Here is a 22,265-nt window from a genome sequence, read left to right as displayed (position 1 = left end):
CTATTCCATCTCAAATCGACCGAAATATAGAGAAAATTGACCTTGCAATTTTTAAATACAATGAAACTTTTTCTGTCCGTTGACAACTGTGATACAATGCTGTGTGCAAAGTTTGAGGCATCAGAATTTCATAGTGTTTAAATTAAAAATATTTAAATTTATCGTATTTTCATAAAATTAGCAACTTTAAACTGTTGTGGCTCCGAAACCCTTTCACCCTGTGATCAAAATCGTGGTTTATTTTGATGCTGAGAAGTTAAAGTTTATATTGACATGTAAACAGTTTTTCTTACTTTTTATGGAAATGGATAAATTTAGATTTTTCTTCATTAAGACGCCTTTGGCCACGAAAAAATATTTTTAAAATATATGGTTAGATTCCGCATTGAAAGTACAAATAAACACATATTTTTTTACTGGTGCACCATTGATAAGAAAGTATTGAAAATATCAAATAAAGAAAATAAATAGTATGCGCGTGAACTAACCAGCTGACTGTGAGGCGGGAGCTAGCCGAGACAAGCAAGGCCAGGAGACATAAACACGTGATGTGTCGTCTAGCAGCGCATAGGTGGGCTAGCTTTATCACAAGTTTTCATAAACACAGGAGTAAAATGACGCCCAACGCTCGCTTATCTTCATCTCTCGGCCAGTTCATGCGGTACTGCGCCGTTCAAGTCTAGGCGTGTGAATATAATTTATTTAATACCCTCGAAACTTATTGCCGAGCCACTAAGCAAACAATGCTGAATCCCTCTTAATAATGCAAGGTTTTTTCTCAATATTTTTTTACATTTCTACAAATGGGAAAAAAGCCTAAAAGTAAGTAAAATCAGATTATCTGTCTCTCTGTATACAATAAAAATAAGGATTACTTCTAAACATAACCTAACAAATGTCAGCTTCAAAATGAGCTCCCGTTCAATGTTCTGCAGTAAATAGTTCCAGAGTTCTGAGCCCTGAAAGAAGCTTGTTTTTATAAAATACGCTAAATTTGTTGCTCAATAGTACGAAAACCGTTTGACGTTCGATAGTATATTTTTGAAAATGCACTGTCCTCAGCACCTTGTATAAATAGGGAAAAAATTAGAGTATTAAAAAAAATGCGAGGTTTTTTACTGATCGATTTCATATGGAATAGCCCATAATAAGAACACAGTTATCGTATGAGAAACATTTTAATATAAATTAAAATATCCATTTAAAACATTAACAGTTAAATATAAATACATATTACAATTCAATAACAGATACACAACAAGAAACGTAACAACTTTATATATCAACATTATTACATTACGTCTTCCTTCATTTTGTAAAATCCCTATCTCATGTAACTGTAGTTTTTTCAAGTTAACAGAGATGCTTTTGTACTTAGCAAATCTTGCGGAAATGTTAGTTGTACTGCCTTCTGTCTTTAGGAACATAACCATTCTGGCCTACAAATGCGTTACATAACGACTTGCAACATTAATTATAAAAATATATAGTACAGAAATATAGTAATTCAGTGCAGATCGCCCTCCCTTCACAGCATGCTTTTTCCTGTTCGCCCCCTCCCCCGCGAAAATCTTGAAATCAATTTGTTTGCAGTGTTAAATATTAAAATAGTACCTCTTCATAAGAAACGTAAAAAATTATATACAGTATTACAGTTATATGAGCACTAATAAATATAATATAATTATTAAAAAATTAGTAAAAGTCAGATATGTTTCAGAGATGCTTCTCCATCCTCAGTGACTTTACCACGACATCTGGTTCAGGTGATCGAACCGCGCTGTTGCTTGGCTTAAAGGAGACTGACACGGTTCGATCACCTGAACCAGCCATCGTGGTAAAGTCACTGAGGATGGAGAAGCATCTCCGAAACATGTCTGACTTTTACTAATTTTTTAATAATTATATTATATTTATTAGTGTTCATATAACTAATATATAATTTTTTACGTTTCTTATCAAATCTATGAACACTGTATAATTGGCCATACATGTGTGGTTTATCTTTTAATAGAATAAAGAGGAAGGGAAAAATAAAATGTTAAATTAACTTAATATAAGATTAATAATGATATAAGTCAATGAAAAGAATACTATGGTTGTGAAAGCAGATTTTAACAGTTTATTCCTTGGATATAGTACAACAAAAAATTCTGATATGTACTATATTAATTTCAAATGAATACTTTTCTTATAAAAAAAATAATTTCTCCTAAATGTTAACATTTTTTACTCGAGAAGTGTTATTCGTACGATTCTGATTTGTAGCCCACTCTTATCATTAGAGAAACTGATAAGGAAAGATTTATTCCTTTGCAGTTTTTCAATCAGATGGACTTTTCTTGCAAATTAAATAACAAAATTAGGAGGTCTAGCAACCCTACTGCAGTGACTAATGGACAGAATGCTGCTGTTCAGACCTGAATTCATGTGGCGATGTACTATTGTCAAACTACGCTGCCTTTCAGCCTAATTTTCTAATTAACCGTGCACTTAATTACAAAACGCATAATAGGGTTTTATTTTAATATATTTTAGTGTATTATATTAGTCCCTTTAATGTGCGCAGCTTTTACCCTGTATAATACAATACCAGTGTAAAGTAATTCAACCAATTGAATAAGAAGATCAATTTGCACCTTGACTTTGGTATGGATGATGTCCAGATAGTAAGTTTCTATAAGCTACACTGTGAAATGCCAACATTTATCACTTTTGACGTTGGCGTAATGTACATTGTTTTCCTTTTCTGATGAAGTCCCTTATTGAGGATCTTTTAGAAGAAAAACAGCACATCATGTTGACTTTAGAGATTTCCTATTTATTTCTTTGAGAATTTCGGAATAAAGGCCAGTGGATGCCACTGTGCTTTCTCACTTTCGCAGTTAATTTCCAGGCTCGATAAAATTGTCCTCACAAAGCTTATTTTGCGTGTCCCTCCGAATGAAAGTTTGTGCCATGATAATGTTTTATATTTTTTTGTCTTCTAGTTTCAAAACTATCATCATTGTGAATCGTTGCAAAACAGATCGACAAAAAATGAGGGCTGTCTGTACTAATTATTACTACATTAAATTTAAGGACACAAATTGGTGTAATACACAAACACTCTGATATTACAGAAACTTTCACTGCCAGTGTCAACAGATTGTCTTTGTAAAAATATATACACATAATTGTAATTAGATTCAGTCTAATTCTATAACATTTACGATAATTGCTAATCTATTATTAGTCAAAGGATAACATTTCACTTCTAATGTTTTATTTCTCACATATTTATTTAAAAAAAAAACTTTAAGTTGAGTTAAAATTAAGACAACGAAAGAGACTTTCAGAAGAAATGCTATGAAGAGGAAGAAATGTAAGTATCACATTATATTGTACATGTTTATTGTATTCAGGACCCTTGTGGTCACTCAAATTCTTTGAACTGATGTCTGTAATTTAGAAAAATATATAAATGTATTCTTAACATTTAAAACTTGATTGCCTGATTCAGGTACTTGTATGTGTTTGATCAGGTACAATGCTGATACCATAAAGTTTAAGGTGAAGTTAGTAAGAAATATATGGTATAACATTATTAAATTTAAATTGTTTTCTTTTCTTTTCGTAAAAAGTTTGAATATGTAAATGATTTTAACAAAATTTCATAACAGATTTTTCTTTATCAAAAATATACTTTGGAACACCTTTTTCTTTACCATACATCACTTGAGTCTTACATTCAATTATAGACGATTTTTTTTTTATCTGGAAGCAATAGTGGTCTGAATAACACCCTTGCAAAAATTGAGATTGCAATACTTCGTGTCTTAAGTGGTCCCAACACCAAACAATTTATAATTTAGAAATATCCAGCACTTTAATATTATGCTGAGAATAAAAAAGTGTTTCAGCTGTCTGCTACGCATATGCCAGCTGAATAGTTCCAATTTTGTCAATTTCGATTAAATTCATTTTATCATCGCAAAATTTAACACGTATTTTTGTACGTAACATTGGAAAAAATGTAATGATATTGGTTACACCAGCGTTTCTCAAACTTTTCTGAAGTGGGGACCACATTTTAAGTCAGAACAGTTCCGCGGACCACCTTACTCTTGTTCTCTTTGAAAGCAAATGTATGATTTATGTAGCATATTTTAATACCAGTACACTTAGGTTACCTTTTAATGTAGAAATAATTAATTAAAATTAATTTAATTCAATTAATTTTATATTAGTATTAACTAATTAAGTTAATGTTATTAGAAGGAAATTTCTTATATCGTTATTTGCAAAAACAGAAATAAAAAAAATTAATGCAGAAACATGCCCAATTTTCAACAAGTAAAGATGTAATTTTGCATGGTCTATTATTGGTGTACGACATACAGTACGTGACCATTTGAATGTGCAGACTGGGTGTCAGCAAAACTATTAAAAAAGTCATAAATACATGAAAAGGTTCTGGGGTACTTTGGTCCTGTTATGAATTCAGGTGGTCCCTAGCTGGGTTACAGGCACAGTGCCAGATGTGCAGAGAAAAGACGGCGAGAAATACCACGTTCATAGTGCTTTAAATCCCTCTTTTGTTCCTGAGAGTAGTGGGAATGCGATAGATGGCTAAAGTAAATAAATTTCATAAAATGTCAGTACTAGGAGAAAAAGTGAAAGGTGATTGCCATGTGTCATTTACAAACTCTAAGATTTTCAGCTATAATGTGATACGCAATTCGTTTGAATTTTATTTTTTCTTCTGTCTTTTTGAAGGACCACAAGGGCAGACCTCGAGGACCACGGTGGTCCGCGGACCATAGTTTGAGAAACGCTGGGTTAGACGATAGAACCTAGCTGGGTATATATTACTAATTAATTACGATTGAATTAATGACGACAAATGAAGCTCTGGTGCATAACGTTTTCCTGAATTACAGCAAGTGAAAATTTTAACACTATTGTTGCTAGGTTCGCAGTTCTTTATAATAATAATAATTACATTTCTCACGAAAACATTTTCATAAAATTGTACGTATTTACTAATACTTGTATATTTGGTATATTTTGTCCTTCAGGGCAACCCCTATTTTAGGGGAAGTTTGTTTACATAAATTGTGAATTATTATAATAAACGCAAGAAAATGGATTCCAAGTTCATGATCAATTTTAACAGACTTGCATATTGTCTGCATTAATTCCATTATTCTTTGTCAGTAAATTGAATCTTTTGTAGATTAGAATTTAGAAACATAAATTTTTCTTACTGTCATTTTGTAAAGTATTTTTGTCACAGATTGAAAAATTTAAGATACAAACAAGAGAGGTTGAGCACAGATACACACGCTCAAGAAAATTATGAATATATAATAAATAAATATAATATGTATATACAACACTTTGAATGTCTTGAGTGGCTATTACGAATTAAATCAGAGTTTTATAATTGCTATATAATTAAGTTTAAAGTATAAAAGTCTTGAAGATTACTATTTTTGGAGTAGACACAGTAATGACTATTGGCTGTGAACCATGTCATGAATATATTAGGCGAGCATGGAGAGTTGACCTCTGTAGTCGATATAAAGAATAGTTCACGAAGTTATAACAGCATGTGTAGAGGTAGTCAATGGTCATTTTGAGCAAAGATGTCATTTGAACATGTGTTCAATTGCAAAATAACACAATTATTTCCGATTTTGATAAGTACATCTTTGAGAGCCAAGCCTGTAGGTGTTTCGTATCAAACGTAACCTTACACAAACACATGTACATTGTAAATCCGAAATATGTGCTATGAGATTACAGTAGGCACTTGCTAATCCTGCCACTCCTTGCACAGAGGGGTGCTAGATTAGCGAGAGTGCTCCAAAATGTCATTAAATTTCATGTTATAAGCTACGCCATTCACTCCACTTGCACTTTTAAAGCGAAACTAGAATATATATTATTTTAAAGTACCGAAGTACATATGATATTTCCATGCAGATATTCTGCATCATCATACGATGAAAGAGTAATGGAATGGAGAAAAATTCTCTCCGGCACCGGGATTTGAACCCGGGTTTTCAGCTCTACGTGCTGATGCTTTATCCACTAAGCCACACCGGATACCCATCCCGGTGTCAGACAGAATCGTCTCAGTTTTAAGTTCCAACTCTTGGGTTCCCTCTAGTGGCCGCCCTCTGCACTACATCATAGATGTCTATGAACGTAGGACTGAAGTCCACACATGTGCTGAGGTGCACTCGTTATGAGTGACTAGTTGGCCGGGATCCGACGGAATAAGCGCTGTCTTAAATCACGAAGTGACTTAACGCATATATATATATACTTCGGTACATTAAAATAATATATATGATATGCGTAAATCACTTCGTGATTTAAGACAGCGCTTATTCCATCAGATCCCGGCTGACTAGTCACTCATAACGAGTGCACCTCAGCACATGTGTGGACTAAAGTCCTACGTTCATAGACATCTATGACGTAGTGCAGAGGGCAGCCACTAGAGGGAACCCAAGAGTTGGAACTTAGAACTGAGATGATTCCGTCTGACACCAGGATGGGTATCCGGTGTGGCTTAGTGGATAAAGCATCAGCACGTAGAGCTGAAAACCCGGGTTCAAATCCGGAGAGGATTTTTCTCCATTCCATTACTCTTTCATCGAAACTAGAATGTTCCACAAGTGGTCGGTACGTATATACATATAGAAGTATATACGTGAATAAGTAATACAATATAGCACATGGCACTGGTGCAAATTTTTCAGAAAACTATTACAGTAGAAGTGACAGGAATCACACTAGGAGGAGACTGGATAATTGAGAGGCCAGATTAGCATCTCTAGTGTAATTGTACAGCACTCTTTAGATTGAAATGGACAGAAATATTGTAGAGTTTTCTCTTTAATCATAATCACTCATCTAATGGTAACTGCTTGTCTCTGGACGTAAGTATCGTGAGTTCAAACCCTGTCAAAGGGAATGGATTTTCAGACAGAAGAAATAAGCATATATTTCATTTTAGAAAGTGAAGCCACTGACCACACAGATTTATCACATGTAAAAGATTCTTTTGCTCATAGTTAAAGATTAATAAAGGTAAAATTTTGTGTAAAAATCTGCCACCAATTCTTTTTCAACTCTTGCTAACAGATTTTACCATAATGATTGTGGAGTGGGTTCATGTAGGTTAAAAATGTCAGTCGTCTTTGAATAACAGTACCCACCAATGTGTATGTGTAAGATGTACAAATTGAAAATGAATATCAAGTACCGTAAGCTAGTTGAAAAGAACTGATGAATTAGTCCCCTAGCACTCGGCTTTGATGATCAATCACTTTTGTATAAGTATGCAACATGATTTAATGAAACAATAATTTTAATAGACTTATTTTTTGTATTTTCCATCTTTCATGACATTATATAAAAATTGATTCATATAAAATTAAAATTATTACAACATTATAAATATTTAAAATTCGACTCACATTCATATTTTATCTTAGACTCAAAATAACCCCAGGAATATGCTCTATAACTTCGTGAACAGTCGGTCCAAGACTTCATTTTAACTGTCTCTAGATGAACATGTTTTCAAATCCATTCTTTCAGTTAGTTTTGCTTTGATATAACATTACTAGTGCTCAAGAAAATGTTATACTCTTCCCCAGTACTGAAATTTGATTCTCTGTTTCTAAACTACTGACATGTTCCATTCTCAGAGACCAGGGAGTAACGTAATCTTTTGGATTCATTATGCTTGGCTAACCTGAACAACTGCGTCGAACATGTTTTATATACTACATAATAAACAACATAACACGAAAAGACGTGACATGACGTGACAAAAGGTGATTGACATAATTGAAGTCAATTCAACATCAAGCATAACAGTGAAAAGTGACACTTGTAAAAAAATTAAAAAATAAATATATAATATATTTGTTCAGTTGTTTGTTTAGGCTAGCCGAGAATAACAAACCAGGTCTTTGGTGATGCTGGCCTGAGGATGGATTCTGTAAGTTAGTTGATTTGCTTGTTCACTTATTTTATTATTTATTTTTCGAGCATACTTTGTGTACACCATAACCTTGTAGCCCTACAAAGCAAAGACAATTTTCTTCTGAAGAACATAATTTCCAGAAAGCAAATATCTTTGTTGAATCTTTCGTACACTACTTTTAAGACTTGAATATAATAATTGATTAAATGGAGATCTTACTCGTGTTGTGTTAGCATGTGTGGCTTGCAGCTGTTTCGGTGCTTCTTCACACCATCCTCAGAGCCTACTAGATCTTGGCGTCATCTCGAACTTCGCTGCCTGTTGTGTGGGTGCGTTCGATTGTTGAAATGTGGTGTCAAATAGTGTGTGTGTTCTGAAATTGATCTGTGTGTTGAGAATTTGATCACTAAAACACACAGATCAATTTCAGAACACACACACTATTTGACACCACATTTCAACACTTTTCAACAATCGAACACACCCACACAACAGTCAATGAAGTTCGAGATGACGCCGAGATCTAGTAGGCTCAGAGGATGGTGTGAAGAAGCATCGAAACAATTGTAAGCCACACATGCTTACACAATTAACACGAGTAAGATCGCCATTTAATTCTCCTTTCATAGCTTCACACTTCAGAAGGAAGTGACACATGTATCTGTCTCAAAACAGCGTGATGGTTTGTACATACCTACTGAACAGCCCTTATGCAGTGAACCTCTAGTCAGAGAAATCAAATTTCAAAACATGGTGGAAGACCCCAAAATCTTGTTAAACCCAATCACTATTAAATCTCGAAATCTCATACCACTGCACTAGTTCTCTAGATCCACGAAATGTCAGTGTTGGAGAACTCTTCGTGATGTCAGACTACAGGATGCACACTCCTCACACGCTGTCACGGGGTTTCCTCTCCCTCTGAGGGCAGCCAGCATCGTCACCGTTGTCCATTCTGCATGCTGCACAGCTTGTAGTAGTGGCCACGCTTGGACAGCAGTTCGCTGTGTGTGCCCATCTCTGCCACCTGACCATGGTTGATCACTAGGATGACGTCGGCATCCTGGATGGTGGACAGTCGGTGCGCAATTGTGATACAGGTGCGGCCCTCCCTTGCCTTATCTAATGCTTCCTGCACCACCTGCAACAGAAAACCTCTCAGGGTTACAACGATATTTTAAAATAAGGGAATCTGTTTAGAGTGGATGACATGATTGTGGAGCATTGGTGGAATTAAAATAGCAGAGGAGACTTAAGCATCACATTTACTTCTTCTTCAGATATAGGAGCCACCTGCCATTCTCGATGTTAAGAGGTTCCGTGTTACTTCGGGATTCAAGTACTGCAGGTTCAAACCTGGAAATGGGTGATGAACTTCCTAGGCGAGTACTCTTCCCTTCAGAAGGAGAGTGAATCTGGAGTCCCTGTGTTACATTATCTTCGTGATTTACTCCATGTTCAATTTTGAATGGCTGCTTCAGTTATTTTTTTTTTACGTTCACGAAGTCTCAGCTTTGTTTGCCAAGTCTAACCGAAGATAGATAATTTTACTGATTTAATAATTTGTGGTACTTTCGAATGTCTTAAGTTTTCGCACTTAGTTTTTTAATTTTTAAATTACCTATATTCCTTTTTAAAAACATGTATCATTTTGTCACGTGAACAAGAAAGTTTTGAATTTATCTGTTGACAGTTCTGAGAAGTTTCGTCGAGAAAGTTGCCCAACTTACCAGAAATTCAGTCACGCAATGATCAACATCATAACGATACTACTCTCCAACTAAAACCCCTGTGCGAAGTAAATTTAAAGAAGAAATTTGTAATACTATGTTGTAACATTAATTTCGCCCCTAAGAAATATTTGAAACATATTAAAAGTTTGTTTGTAATAATAACATGGATGACATTAATAATTATTTCTTGTTTTAATACATGGCTGCATTAATTTATTGACAAAAAGGAACAATATGGTACCCAAATTCAACAACAGATTCCACACCTGTGGAGTAACGGTTAGCGAGTCTGGCCGCGAAACCAGGTGGCCCAGGTTCGATTCCCGGTCGGGGCAAGTTACCTGGTTGAGGTTTTTTACGGGGTTTTCCCTCAACCCAATATGAGCAAATGCTGGGTAACTTTCGGTGTCGGACTCCGGATTCATTTCACCGGCATTATCACCTTCATCTCATTCAGATGCTAAATAACCTAAGCTGTTGACAAAGCATCGTAAAATAACCTACTCAACAACAGACATGGCCTACTTCGTTTATCTTTGCCTTGGAGATTAAACTTTCTCTGTGATGATGACCTCGTAGATATATAAAAACAAGTGCCGGAAGCTCTTATTCAAAAATGAATATGAGGTATAAGAAGACTTAGAAATTTTTGTACTTCAGGAAAAAATGAAAAATAATGCTATATGAAATAATTTGATGATGCCCTAAAATGCTCTGAAATGGTGTTTAAAATCTATTTTGCTTCTCATAGGGCAGTAATTGCTTATTATGAACTTTTATTTTATTCCTTTACCTTGATTTTTATTTATTCTTCGGTGTCTGTTTTCCGTATAGCTAGGATTGGTAGGATAATACGTGATTAACAATGTGGCTCACTACCCTTTTTCTCCAACATACACACATGCAGTGACCATAAATGTAACCACCGGAACCTCTTGCATTTACAACCTGCTCAAAAGGTTTGTAGACACTGTATTCCCTTTGATTAACAGACGCAGATGCTATGGAGGCAAAAAGATCCTGAAGGAGACGCTTGGGTGACTGATGCAGTCACATATCCACCTTTGATTTTTTTTTGTCCAGTGGTAAGGCCATAACTTATCATTATTCACCCTGACTCTACAAGTGTGGCTCATAGATTTCGTTAGTGCCGAGAAGCCTGGACTGCTTAAGTCTTTAGAGACTATTCAGGGTGCACCACAGACAGTGGGTCTATGTGATCATAGGGGATTTGTTGGGACGTCACAGAATTAGAGTACCTGGAAAAAGCACCGTGTTTCCTGGACCACGGACTTGCCCAACACAAGTTATAAATTCAGGATGCAGTGGGATTTGAACCCAGATCCCTTGACTTATAAGCCAGCCCAGTGCTCTGGGACTGAGCCGCCATAGTGGTTTTGGATAAAATATAGCAACTATTGTTCGCTTGTTATAATATTTTTGTCATATTTCTACTTATGTAGATAAGTTCTCCACAGAAAGTGTCATGTCCGTATATTTTAATGAACTTTTTGCCTGCAGTTGCGACAGTGAATGAGGGCCGTACTCACTTTCTCGCTCTCTGTGTCGAGTGCTGAGGTGGCCTCGTCGAGCAGTAGCACTCGGGGGTTCCTGATGAGCGCCCTCGCAATGGCGACCCTCTGCTTCTGGCCTCCAGACAGCTGTGTTCCCTTCTCACCCATCCGGGTTTCATATCCCTGCAAAAATACAAATTGCATATTCAGTAAGTACATTAATTGAATTTGTTTCTTCATGTATAGAGATAGGTTTGGAAGTAAATCCCAAAAAGACAAAGTATATGATTATGTCTCGTGACGAGAATATTGTACGAAATGTAAATATAAAAATTGGAAATTTATCTTTTGAAGAGGTGGAAAAGCTCAAATATCTTGGAGCAACAGTAACAAATGTAAATGATACTCGGGAGGAAATTAAACACAGAATAAATACGGGAAATGCCTGTTATTATTCGGTTGAGAAACTTTTATCATCCAGTCTGTTGTCGAAAAATCTGAAAGTTAGAATTTATAAAACAGTTATATTACCGGTTGTTCTGTATGGTTGTGAAACTTGGACTCTCACTTTGAGAGAGGAACATAGGTTAAGGGTGTTTGAGAATAAGGTGCTTAGGAAAATATTTGAGGCTAAGAGGGATGAAGTTACAGGAGAATGGAGAAAGTTACACAACACAGAACTGCACGCATTGTATTCTTCACCTGACATAATTAGGAACATTAAATCCAGACGTTTGGGATGGGCAGGGTATGTAGCACGTATGGGCAAATCCAAAAATGCATATAGAGTGTTAGTTGGGAGGCCGGGGGGAAAAAGACCTTTAGGGAGGCCAAGACGTAGCTGGGAAGATAATATTAAAATGGATTTGAGGGAGGTGGGATATGATGATAGAGAATGGATTAATCTTGCTCAGGATAGGGACCAATGGCGGGCTTGTGTGAGGGCGGCAATGAACCTCCGGGTTCCTTAAAAGCCAGTAAGTAAGTAAGTATAGGGTGACCTAAAATAATCTAAAGCACTTAAGTCTATTTCTATTTGCAAGAGTCATCCCTTTCCCCCATCCGCAGGGTTTATATACAGACAACACAGAGGCAAGTGTAATCTTGTACAAGTTGACTGATTTAATCCTCTTCAAATCCAAATATGAGTTCTCAAGCCATTTACTGTATATACAACTGCATTCAGTTCAGGAAGTTGGAGCAGAATATCTGAGGAGTTTTTTCTATTCCCGAATTACCTACAGAAGGAGCCATCAGTGATGGCCATGGCTTGTAGAGTTTTCTTTCATTTTCTCGCCAAAAAATTGTAAAAAATTGAAATTGAAATTGTGAAAAAAATTGTAAAAATTGCCGTTGTAATCTTGTAAAATTTTGACTTGTTCCACATCTTAAAGCTTTATTGCTAATGTAAGATCTATGGAATACAATAAATGAAATGAAATGAAAAATGACAATGATCTGTGATTTTCACCTGTCACCATATCTAAGTTCTTAAACCTTTTGTATTTATAAATAGAAGGAATTTATTGAAGTCATCATATGGATCTCGGAACAATACTATATACTTCGTCGATTTTGAACCTTTGAAACAGGAGTTATCAATAATAATATTATAATTGTTGATATACAGAGTTTTAATTTTTATGTAATTATATGTCCTGTAAATTTGTACTGGGATGCCAGAGAGCAGATGGATTAATTGCCCAATTTGCCATAGGGAACAACAGAAATAACATATTTGTATCCTACTTCGTCACATTTACTGATCTGTGAACCATAATCTCTATGAATTTATCTAGTATAGAGTCAGGATACTTTTTTCAGCATGTTTGCTTATATTTAAAGTGTCAAGGCTGTCATAATTTTTATGCTAAGAACGTGAAATGTTTACTGCAGGTTCTATAAACTGTGGTTAACAAAACGCAATACAATTTTTTTGATAGAGGAAATACGTTTTTTAATTGGAAAATAAAACGTAATTATATTCAGTTGATCATAAAAAATGAAATTTTGTGATCTATTTTATCTTTATGTCTAGATTTAAATTTAAAATATTGGATTCTTTATTTTTTATACACAAATCATAGATGCTGTAATTAAAAAAATTAGGCATGATATTTAAATCTTGTAAGATGAGACAGATTTTGAAAACACTACCGGTATTTTTTTTATTTGAATAACTCAAAAAACTATTCAACTGATAATGATGATGATGATGATGGATGATGATGATGATGCAACTTATAAATTCAAGTCTAGCTTAAAAATTGTATAAAATAGAAATTTCACCCATCACGCCCCTTAATGTCAATGATGATGCAATACACAGTGTACAGTACTGGGTGTTCATTTCAAAGTGTGTCATGACGTCACTGTTGATGAGTCAGCGATTTGAAGCGAGTTTCAGCTTTTGTGTCAGAGAAGTTGCCTATTAATCAAGGTGTTCAATCTGAACTTGAGGATGTGTACAGTATAACTTGAACGTCGTAGCAACAGATGGCGGTCTGTACGGTCTGTGTGCTACCATAACCTTTTTCGAACTGTGTTTTGTGTGGCCAAGTCGTACGCAGGGTATTTGTTATCATCGGTTGCATACGGCAACATTCCACAACACAAATCAAATGCTCCGTGTCCATGTTGACCGTCGAAGTTAATGTCAACAAATACGTAAGTAATCGTCTTAACCCTCTCCCCATATCCCGACAGTAAGAAAAAAATTCACCTCAGTACATGTTTCGAAACACTTCACATTCCTACCACTACCGGCATTACTGTACATATCAGTAAGTACTCTTCTGAATGAACGCCATACTTGCTAGGCAACCTCTCTGGCAGATAAGTAATACACCTCTGTGGAAGTGTGGGAAGATTGAATTCTCTAGGCTCATCAACTAGCCACGTGACGGCATACAGCGAGCCATGACACACTTTGAACTGAACACCCAGTATATATATGCAATACATAGAGCCCAACAAACTTGTGAAGCTTTTTTTGTTGGACAGAAATCTTTATGAAATGCTTTAGGTGTTCTAAGATTGAAACTTACAAGAGGCAGTGATGAAACAAAGTTGTGTATGTTGGCATGCTTGGCTGCTTCAATGATCTCGGACATGGGTACTGTGCGGCTGGTGTCCCCGTATGCGATGTTCTCGGCTATCGACCTGTCAAACAGCACGGGCTCCTGTGACACAATGCCCATCTGCGACCTCAGCAAACGTAGCGTCATTGAGGAGATGTCACGATCATCGAGATCCTGCAAACATGAGAATAATGTCGAGATAACTAATATTATAATAATCGATAAGTAGAGCCTTCATTCTCGTGTAATTACACATCCTACCCTCCCCATCTACAGGTCTGTAAAGCATAATCTCTATGGATTACTTCAGTTTAGGATTACCGAGGAATAGGTCAGTTCTAAACCATTGAAACTTGTTAAATTATGACTTATAAGTATATACAAGTAAAACGCCATTTGTACAAAAGGTATGGATATATGTTTTGCCTTCCATTCATTATTTCCTCTCTTCAGGCTCTGGACAGCATTGAGAAAGAAGTTCTGTGGAGTGTTCTGGATTAAACTTCTAAATCTGTAAAGGGTATTGCACTCGTAATAACTTACTTACTGGCTTTTAAGGAACCTGAAGGTTCATTGTCGCCCTCACATAAGCCCGCCATAGGTCCCTATCCTAAGCAAGATCAATCCAGTCTCTATCATCATATCCCACTTCCCTCAAAACCATTTTAATATTACCTTCCCATCTACGTCTCGGCCTCCCCAAAGGTCTTTTTCCCTCCGGCCTCCCAACTAACACTCTATATGCATTTCTGGATTCGCCCATACGTGCTACATGTCCTGCCCATCTCAAACGTCTGGATTTAATGTTCCTAATTATGTTCCTTAAAAGCCAGTAAGTAAGCATATTTTGCTGCTAATTTAGAACCAGTAAATTCTATTGCATATAAAAATTAAGAGTTCTGGATGCGTTTTCTATTTATTTTGTCATTTTTTTTTAAATTCGCCACTCTAATTATGATAATACATATTCAGTAAAAATAAATTTAATGAAACTGTAACCGTCATTATAAATGTACCATACATTTTAAATTATTAGTCATATATATTTCGGGAATTTAACCTTAATGGCTTTTAAATTTGCTGTGTAAAATGTATAATGGTAATATTTATATGCCACTGTCCATTAACAATTGTTATAGGAAACTAAATGTATTCTATCTCTGTGTGATGTGAAAACTCACCACGCTGCCTCCGACAGGGTCGTAGAATCTTTCCAGCAGCTGGATGCATGTTGACTTCCCGCATCCACTGTGCCCCACCAGGGCTACAGTCTTGCCTGTAAGTACTTGAGCATTGAGACCCCGTAGAACTCTGATGTTGGGACGTGTGGGGTAGAAAAACTCCACATCCTTGTAGTTGACCTTTCCTTCCGCAACCTGTTACAGGCAAAAGAAGATTGATTACTGACCTGCATCCTCCCAACATGTTCATCACATCTTAGTTGCTGTTTTCTAAGAAAGTCTGTTTCACATTGCATACAAATTCTACGCACGACAGAAAAAAAAAAAAAAAAACGAACTGAAGTAGGAAAAAAAGAAAAGAGTTCTTGTGTCACTGTTACCATAATACAGATTTTAAAAATTTCATTGGAATTTATCAGCTCACAAAAAAGTAATGGTAACATACGATTGCTATGATCTGAATATTCAGAAAATAGTCTTGTGTTAGCTTACATAGAAAATTGCATAAAAACTTAATGATTTCATTTAAAATGTGTAAAGAAAATTTTGCGATGCCACCAAAGATAAAATAATATGATTAACCTGTTAAAACAACAGATTGAGACCTAATAAGCTACACAAATCACACACATTATTATTATTATTATTATTATTATTATTATTATTATTATTATTATTATTATTATGTTGTCTAGTGCCTTGCATCTGGCAATGAAGCCATTAGCAGTTATTATTATTATTATTATTATTATTATTATTATTATTATTATTATTATTATTATTATTATTATTATTGCTGCTGTTGCAGTTGTATATGATTATTTTATTTGCTAGAACTTACCCACTTCCCATCGCTCACTCCTGCAGGATCAAAAATTCTTGGTTTTCTGTTCAAAAGGTGGAAGATATTGCCAGCTGCAATGATGCCTTTCTGGAAGTTGGGAGCGAACGCCATGGCATTAGCGATGGACACTGTGCCCATGATCAATGCTTGGGCCACTCTGTGTAGAGAAGACAGCGAATCAGTAAGTGCACTCCTTTTCCCACATATTTACTTTGTTTCCTTGTCACATTTTTACCTACTGCCTAAAAGGGAAGAGAACTCTAGGAAGATCTTTAAAAAGATGGCTTGAGACCATAACGGGCCATCAGGCCCAATAGTTGTTAGGACGATGATGATGATGATGATGATGATGATGATGATGATGATAAGGAAAAGATTTATGGATTCGTGACAAAGGTCCTTCCACTCTGTCTTTCGTTTAGTTATACAGTAGAACGTCTATTGTCCGTGGTAATGAAGGGGATGGACTGAACAGTTAATCGAAAAAATCGGGTAATCGGTACAATGAAAGATTTCGTAATTTCCTCCATGGTCTTGTCTTTAACGTGCTAGGTAGTGGATCAGAAGTTCACTAATTTAAGTCTGGTTGTTAATGACGGGTTTTTAAGGGATAAGGACTGTCTCAGGAAAGATAGGAGTAAAGGAGGTCTCATATTGTAGATTTACATACTTTTTTACACTTTATCATTTTTTTTTATTAAATCGCGCAGTTGTAACTCCAGTCGCGTATTCTAATGCGATATGAACCACAGTTTTCCTTTCTCAAACCATTCAATTATTTCCATTTTTTTCGATACTTAGCACAACACGTTTTCTGTTAACACCCGTGGAAGACATTTTATATACAAGTTATATTACAAAACGGCAATTTGAACACAATATTGTGTAACGATAAAGGCTTGTAATAACACTCTAGCAAAACATATGTAGAACCTACTAATATGATGTACAAAACAGATCTTCATATAAGTTATTTATTTCTGAAGAAAAGAAAGAGCGAGAAATAGAGTCGGATAATCCGCCAATAGGTTAATAGAGTGACGGATAATCAGGGTTGTACTGTACATGGATAAATCAAATGAGAAAATAATCATTACTGAGGATAGGTTATAATTTTAACAAAATAGTTACTCAAAATAATGTCTGTAGGGAGTAATAGAAGGAATATAATTGCATGTAAAACAAAATACATTATAAGAAAATTACAACAAATTATAAAAAAGTTAAAGAAAACATATTCTTTTTAAAGACATGTTGCTGAAATGCACTTTCTTAGTTGTGTTACTGGAGGATGTAACCTAATGAATCATAGAAAAGGTATCGACACTAGAAGTCAGGTAGGTATAGTCTAAAAATTCTGTTACACAGGTGATTTACGAAAGATCGTCATAACTTCAGGATATGATTTATGTCGCCTTTTGGAGTGAAAAAATTTTCATGTGAACATTGGGCCATTTCCGAATGGTTACGGAGCTATGTCCGTTTATTTGTACCAAATAAATGCATCACTATGAATTTGAATTATATGTAACACTAAGTAGGAAGTATCTGTAAATGTAACCTGCAAATTTTCCGGCTGTAAGTCTCTAGACATGATTTAGAATAATGAAAACGTGGCTGTTTGTTTTTAGATCAAACAACCATAATTGCATAATCGTTCGGATCCATGTTCCCCAAGAAATTTTAGTTAAAAAGGCCTCAAGTTATAACCTTTCTTCATGAATCACCCTGTATACGGTCAGTGTAGAACTATTTGGGGATAATGAATGAATTCAGACAGATAACCACATGAATTGCTGTATTACAGATGAGCTACAGGAAAACTATATGTTAAACGTTATAAAAAAGTGCTAGAGATATTTATTTCAATAAACATTTAAACATTTTATTAGAGAAACCGGAACAGTCTTAACGATGTAATCTCTATAGAGTATGATGATGATTTTTCTATTATTACTTTCTCAGAAATAACGAAATGGCGGATTTATTAGGTAAAAGAGGAATGAAAACTAACTTATTCAAATTTAAAGATTTTTTTTCTTAGATTTCCTAGTGTAATAAATTGGGGATATGCTAGGAATCGAACCTGAGTTCACAGGATTATAGGTCCAGCACTCTAGCCACTAGACCACTGTCGCCGTTATTATCATGTTAATATTGCAGAATCACGATTACAAATAAAACTAGTGATTGCACAGGTCTGTAGTAGCTTTTGATGCCAAGATATTACTGAAAGATGGCTAATTTTACACGCAACTTCGGCGCCCTTATGCCTGTAGCGAGGGGAGGTGGCGTCATTGGGCGTGGTCAGCCAAGAATCCCAGAAGGGGTGCCCATATTCAGTACAGGGAAATACGTATTCTAGTCAAATAGTATCCACATAACACTGTTGAAGAAGAAAGTGATGGAGGCAAAATAAACAGTGTATGGATTTTACTTACTGCAAAACATCAGCAAAAGCCATTTCGTCATTTGCGACCTTCTGACCCCCGTAGTACATAGTAGTGGCATAGGCGAAGAACATGATGCTGCGGGCCAAGCCGAACACAACCCCACGGAAGTGGGTATTGCGTGTCATGACCAGGTGGGCTGGGAGCAGCTCGGCCAGGTACTGCTGGTGGAAGGTCTGCTCGCGTCCCAAGCTTGCCACAGTGCGGATGTTGCCAATTGCTTCTACAGCAAGCTGTAACATACGTGTTTCATAACAATTCAGTCACTTTATCATGTTACGCATGATAATCCGTTCACAATTAATTTTCTTGAAGGGATCTGAAAATTTCGCATCCGCGAATTTTTTAATTGTAGGGTAATGGGAGTATAAGGGTACAGTACATCAGTTATTCATAGATTTCAAAAAGGCATATGACTCGGTTAAGAGAGAAGTTTTATATCATATTCTTATTGAATTTGGTATTCCGAAGAAACTAGTTCGATTAATTAAAACGTGTCTAAGTGAAACGTACAGCAGAGTTCGTATAGGTCAGTTTCTGTCAGATGCGTTTCCAATTCACTGTGGGCTAAAGCAAGGAGATGCACTATCACCTTTACTTTTTAACTTTGCTCTAGAGTATGCCATTAGGAAAGTCCAGGATAACAGAGAGGGTTTGGAATTGAACTGGTTACATCAGCTGCTTGTCTATGCGGATAACGTGAATATGTTAGGAGAAAATCCACAAATGATTAGGGAAAATACGGGAATTTTACTGGAAGCAAGTAAAGAGATAGGTTTGGAAGTAAATCCCGAAAAGACAAAGTAGGCCTATATGATTATGTCTCGTGACCAGAATATTGTACGAAATGGAAATATAAGAATTGGAAATTTATCTTTTGAAGAGGTGGAGAAGTTCAAATATCTTGGAGCAACAGTAACAAATATAAATGACACTCGGGAGGAATTTAAACACAGAATAAATATGGGAAATGCCTGTTATTATTCGGTTGAGAAGCTTTTGTCATCTAGTCTTCTGTCAAAAAATCTGAAAGTTAGAATTTATAAAACAGTCATATTACCGGTTGTTCTGTATGGTTGTGAAACTTGGACTCTCACTTTGAGAGAGGAACAGAGATTAAGGGTGTTTGAGAATAAAGTTCTTAGGAAAATATTTGGGGCTAAGAGGGATGAAGTTACAGGAGAATGGAGAAAGTTACACAACACAGAACTGCACGCATTGTATACTTCACCTGACATAATTAGGACCATAAAATCCAGACGTTTGAGATGGGCAGGACATGTAGCACGTATGGGCGAATCCAGAAATGCATATAGAGTGTTAGTTGGGAGGCCGGAGGGCAAAAGATCTTTGGGGAGGCCGAGACGTAGATGGGAAGATAATTTAAAATGGATTTGAGGGAGGTGGGATATGATGGTAGAGACTGGATTAATCTTGCTCAGGATAGGGACCGATGGCGGGCTTATGTGAGGGCGACAATGAACCTCCGGGTTCCTTAAAAGCCAGTAAGTAAGTAAGTAAGTAAGTAAGTAAGGGTACTTTTCATCATGTATAAGGTGATTTAGTCTGATTTTCTAGCAGAATTGAAAGTGCGAAAAATGCGAGTATCCTTTCAAATTGCGAATTCACGAGAAATATACTATTTAATAGCGATTTTTCAGTAAAATGCTATTTTCAAGCAAAAAGCGCATTTATATTTTATACAAAAATTAAAGGCACTTTTAAATACTCGAAACATGTCGATCGATTATCTCTTTATCAATTATTGTCCGCTCGATTCGATAAATTTCATGTATTGATAATGAAGATCAGATGACTGATATGCATATCGTAATATCTGTTATCAAGTTCTGTATTTGATATGGACTTGGTTGAAATGCGTTGCGTCGGTTTACTCAGCCATTTGCTTTTGAGATTGCAGCAGAGTTAGATAGTTATTCTAGTTATTTTGGCAGAGTTGGTTGAATTTGTGAGACACATGCTCCTCCGCAAAATGGGGTGAACACCTATAATTGCCCATGAAAGAGTCCAGCACTATTCCATTCATGGACTCTTACGCTTCAGATGCTAAGACAGCTTTTTTTTTTGTAAATTCTGCAATTGTTGCATTGTAGAATAAAGCATTTTCGGAATGTTATTTGCAAGTATTGTGGACACCAACAAAGAATGTTGACAATGAACGTGTTTTATCACAGTATAGTGCTGTTGTTTCAGACAGACTATGTAATTTGAAGGAGAAAAACGCTGAACTGTCCACATTGTTATCATTTGAGAACTGAAAGGTACAATGCACAAAGTTTCCTTAAAAAAATAGATGCTAATTTGGAAAAATGTAGATGCTAATTTCAGAAAAATAGTTGCTAGTTTTGAGAAAAATAGATGCTAATTTTGTTGAAAATGGATGCTAGAAATTCAGGTCCCTACCCATTATTCAAAAGACATACACAATTACAATTGTGAAGTATTGTAGCGTACAATATGATGTGGCAAAAATGTGACTCGAGTTTGAAGGCCTATTGAATCTAGAATTTTGACATTTTATGAGATTTGTTGATCTTTCTGGAGAGAAAAGCGATTACTGGAACAACTGAATTTAGAAGTAAGGAATTCTGACGTGGGTTGTTTCGTGTCTAGATATACTGCAGAAAGCAATGCAATCCTGCACATACCTTAGTGGCCTTTTCCATGGCTTTCTTGTTGCTGAAGCTTTCACCAGTGATAGCCCTATGAAACAGGAAGTGTGCTATGAGAATGATGGGGCAGAAGGCCAGAGCAATGAGACCCAAGTCCCACTGGGTAGACATGGCCAACCCCACTCCGAACGCAATCGTGGCAATTGATTGCAACACTGTACCAATACGTTGACCTGTTGCCTGTGAACAGAACATAAAAGCCGTCCTTAAATAAAATACAGGATGTCTGGAATTTGATTAGATGATGCAAAAGTAGCCTAATTCTTAAAAAAGATCACTGAGTGTATTGTAACTAATTGAAGAGTGGTGGTTCCAAAACTTGCTCAGTCCATTTGGCCATTTTTATTATTTATACATATAGACCTCTGTTATTATATTTTAAGCTTGTTTTCTTCCAAAACAACGCCAATCCTTGTGTAAAAGTTTGTGTTATTGTGCATGTCACTTGAAAACTCGCTCAGTCTGTAGACCAGTGGTTAAAATATCTAGCCATCCTTTCATAAAAATGGACTTATTGCGTTTTGGGATCACATTCTTCAATTCTCCATGGCGAACTTTTCAGGAAGCAAGTAGGTCACTAAAGGAACCCTGAACTTGACTACAACACCTGAGTATTTATAGAGGGTTATTCAGGAGGAAAGGACCATACTTTGAGAGGTGATAATGTGGGTAATTATAAAGTAGAACACGTCATAATATAAACACATCTTATTCTCAGTGGTTTTTGAGATTACAAGTAACGATCTCTTAATTTACTATCACCTGCACTCTCCCCATTCC

General features: G+C 35.9%; 1 protein-coding gene across 1 annotated transcript in view; it reads right to left on the bottom strand.

The window, feature by feature from the left end:
• Window positions 1-1,159: 1,159 nt before the first annotated feature.
• Mdr50 (Multi drug resistance 50) overlaps window positions 1,160-22,265 on the bottom strand; it is a 70,629-nt gene continuing 49,523 nt past the window's right edge. Inside the window, exons 17-23 of the mRNA XM_069827513.1 lie at window positions 21,462-21,665; window positions 18,784-19,025; window positions 16,340-16,499; window positions 15,499-15,693; window positions 14,285-14,491; window positions 11,274-11,420; window positions 1,160-9,131 (exon numbers count right to left, since the gene is read on the bottom strand). Coding sequence (XP_069683614.1) covers window positions 8,931-9,131; window positions 11,274-11,420; window positions 14,285-14,491; window positions 15,499-15,693; window positions 16,340-16,499; window positions 18,784-19,025; window positions 21,462-21,665 — 1,356 coding nt within the window. The 3' untranslated portion in view covers window positions 1,160-8,930. The remainder of the gene's footprint in view (window positions 9,132-11,273; window positions 11,421-14,284; window positions 14,492-15,498; window positions 15,694-16,339; window positions 16,500-18,783; window positions 19,026-21,461; window positions 21,666-22,265) is intronic.

Source organism: Periplaneta americana, chromosome 6, assembly GCF_040183065.1.
Source record: "Periplaneta americana isolate PAMFEO1 chromosome 6, P.americana_PAMFEO1_priV1, whole genome shotgun sequence".
Taxonomy (NCBI): Eukaryota; Metazoa; Arthropoda; class Insecta; order Blattodea; family Blattidae; genus Periplaneta; species Periplaneta americana.
This window is presented reverse-complemented; position numbering and strand designations above follow the sequence as displayed.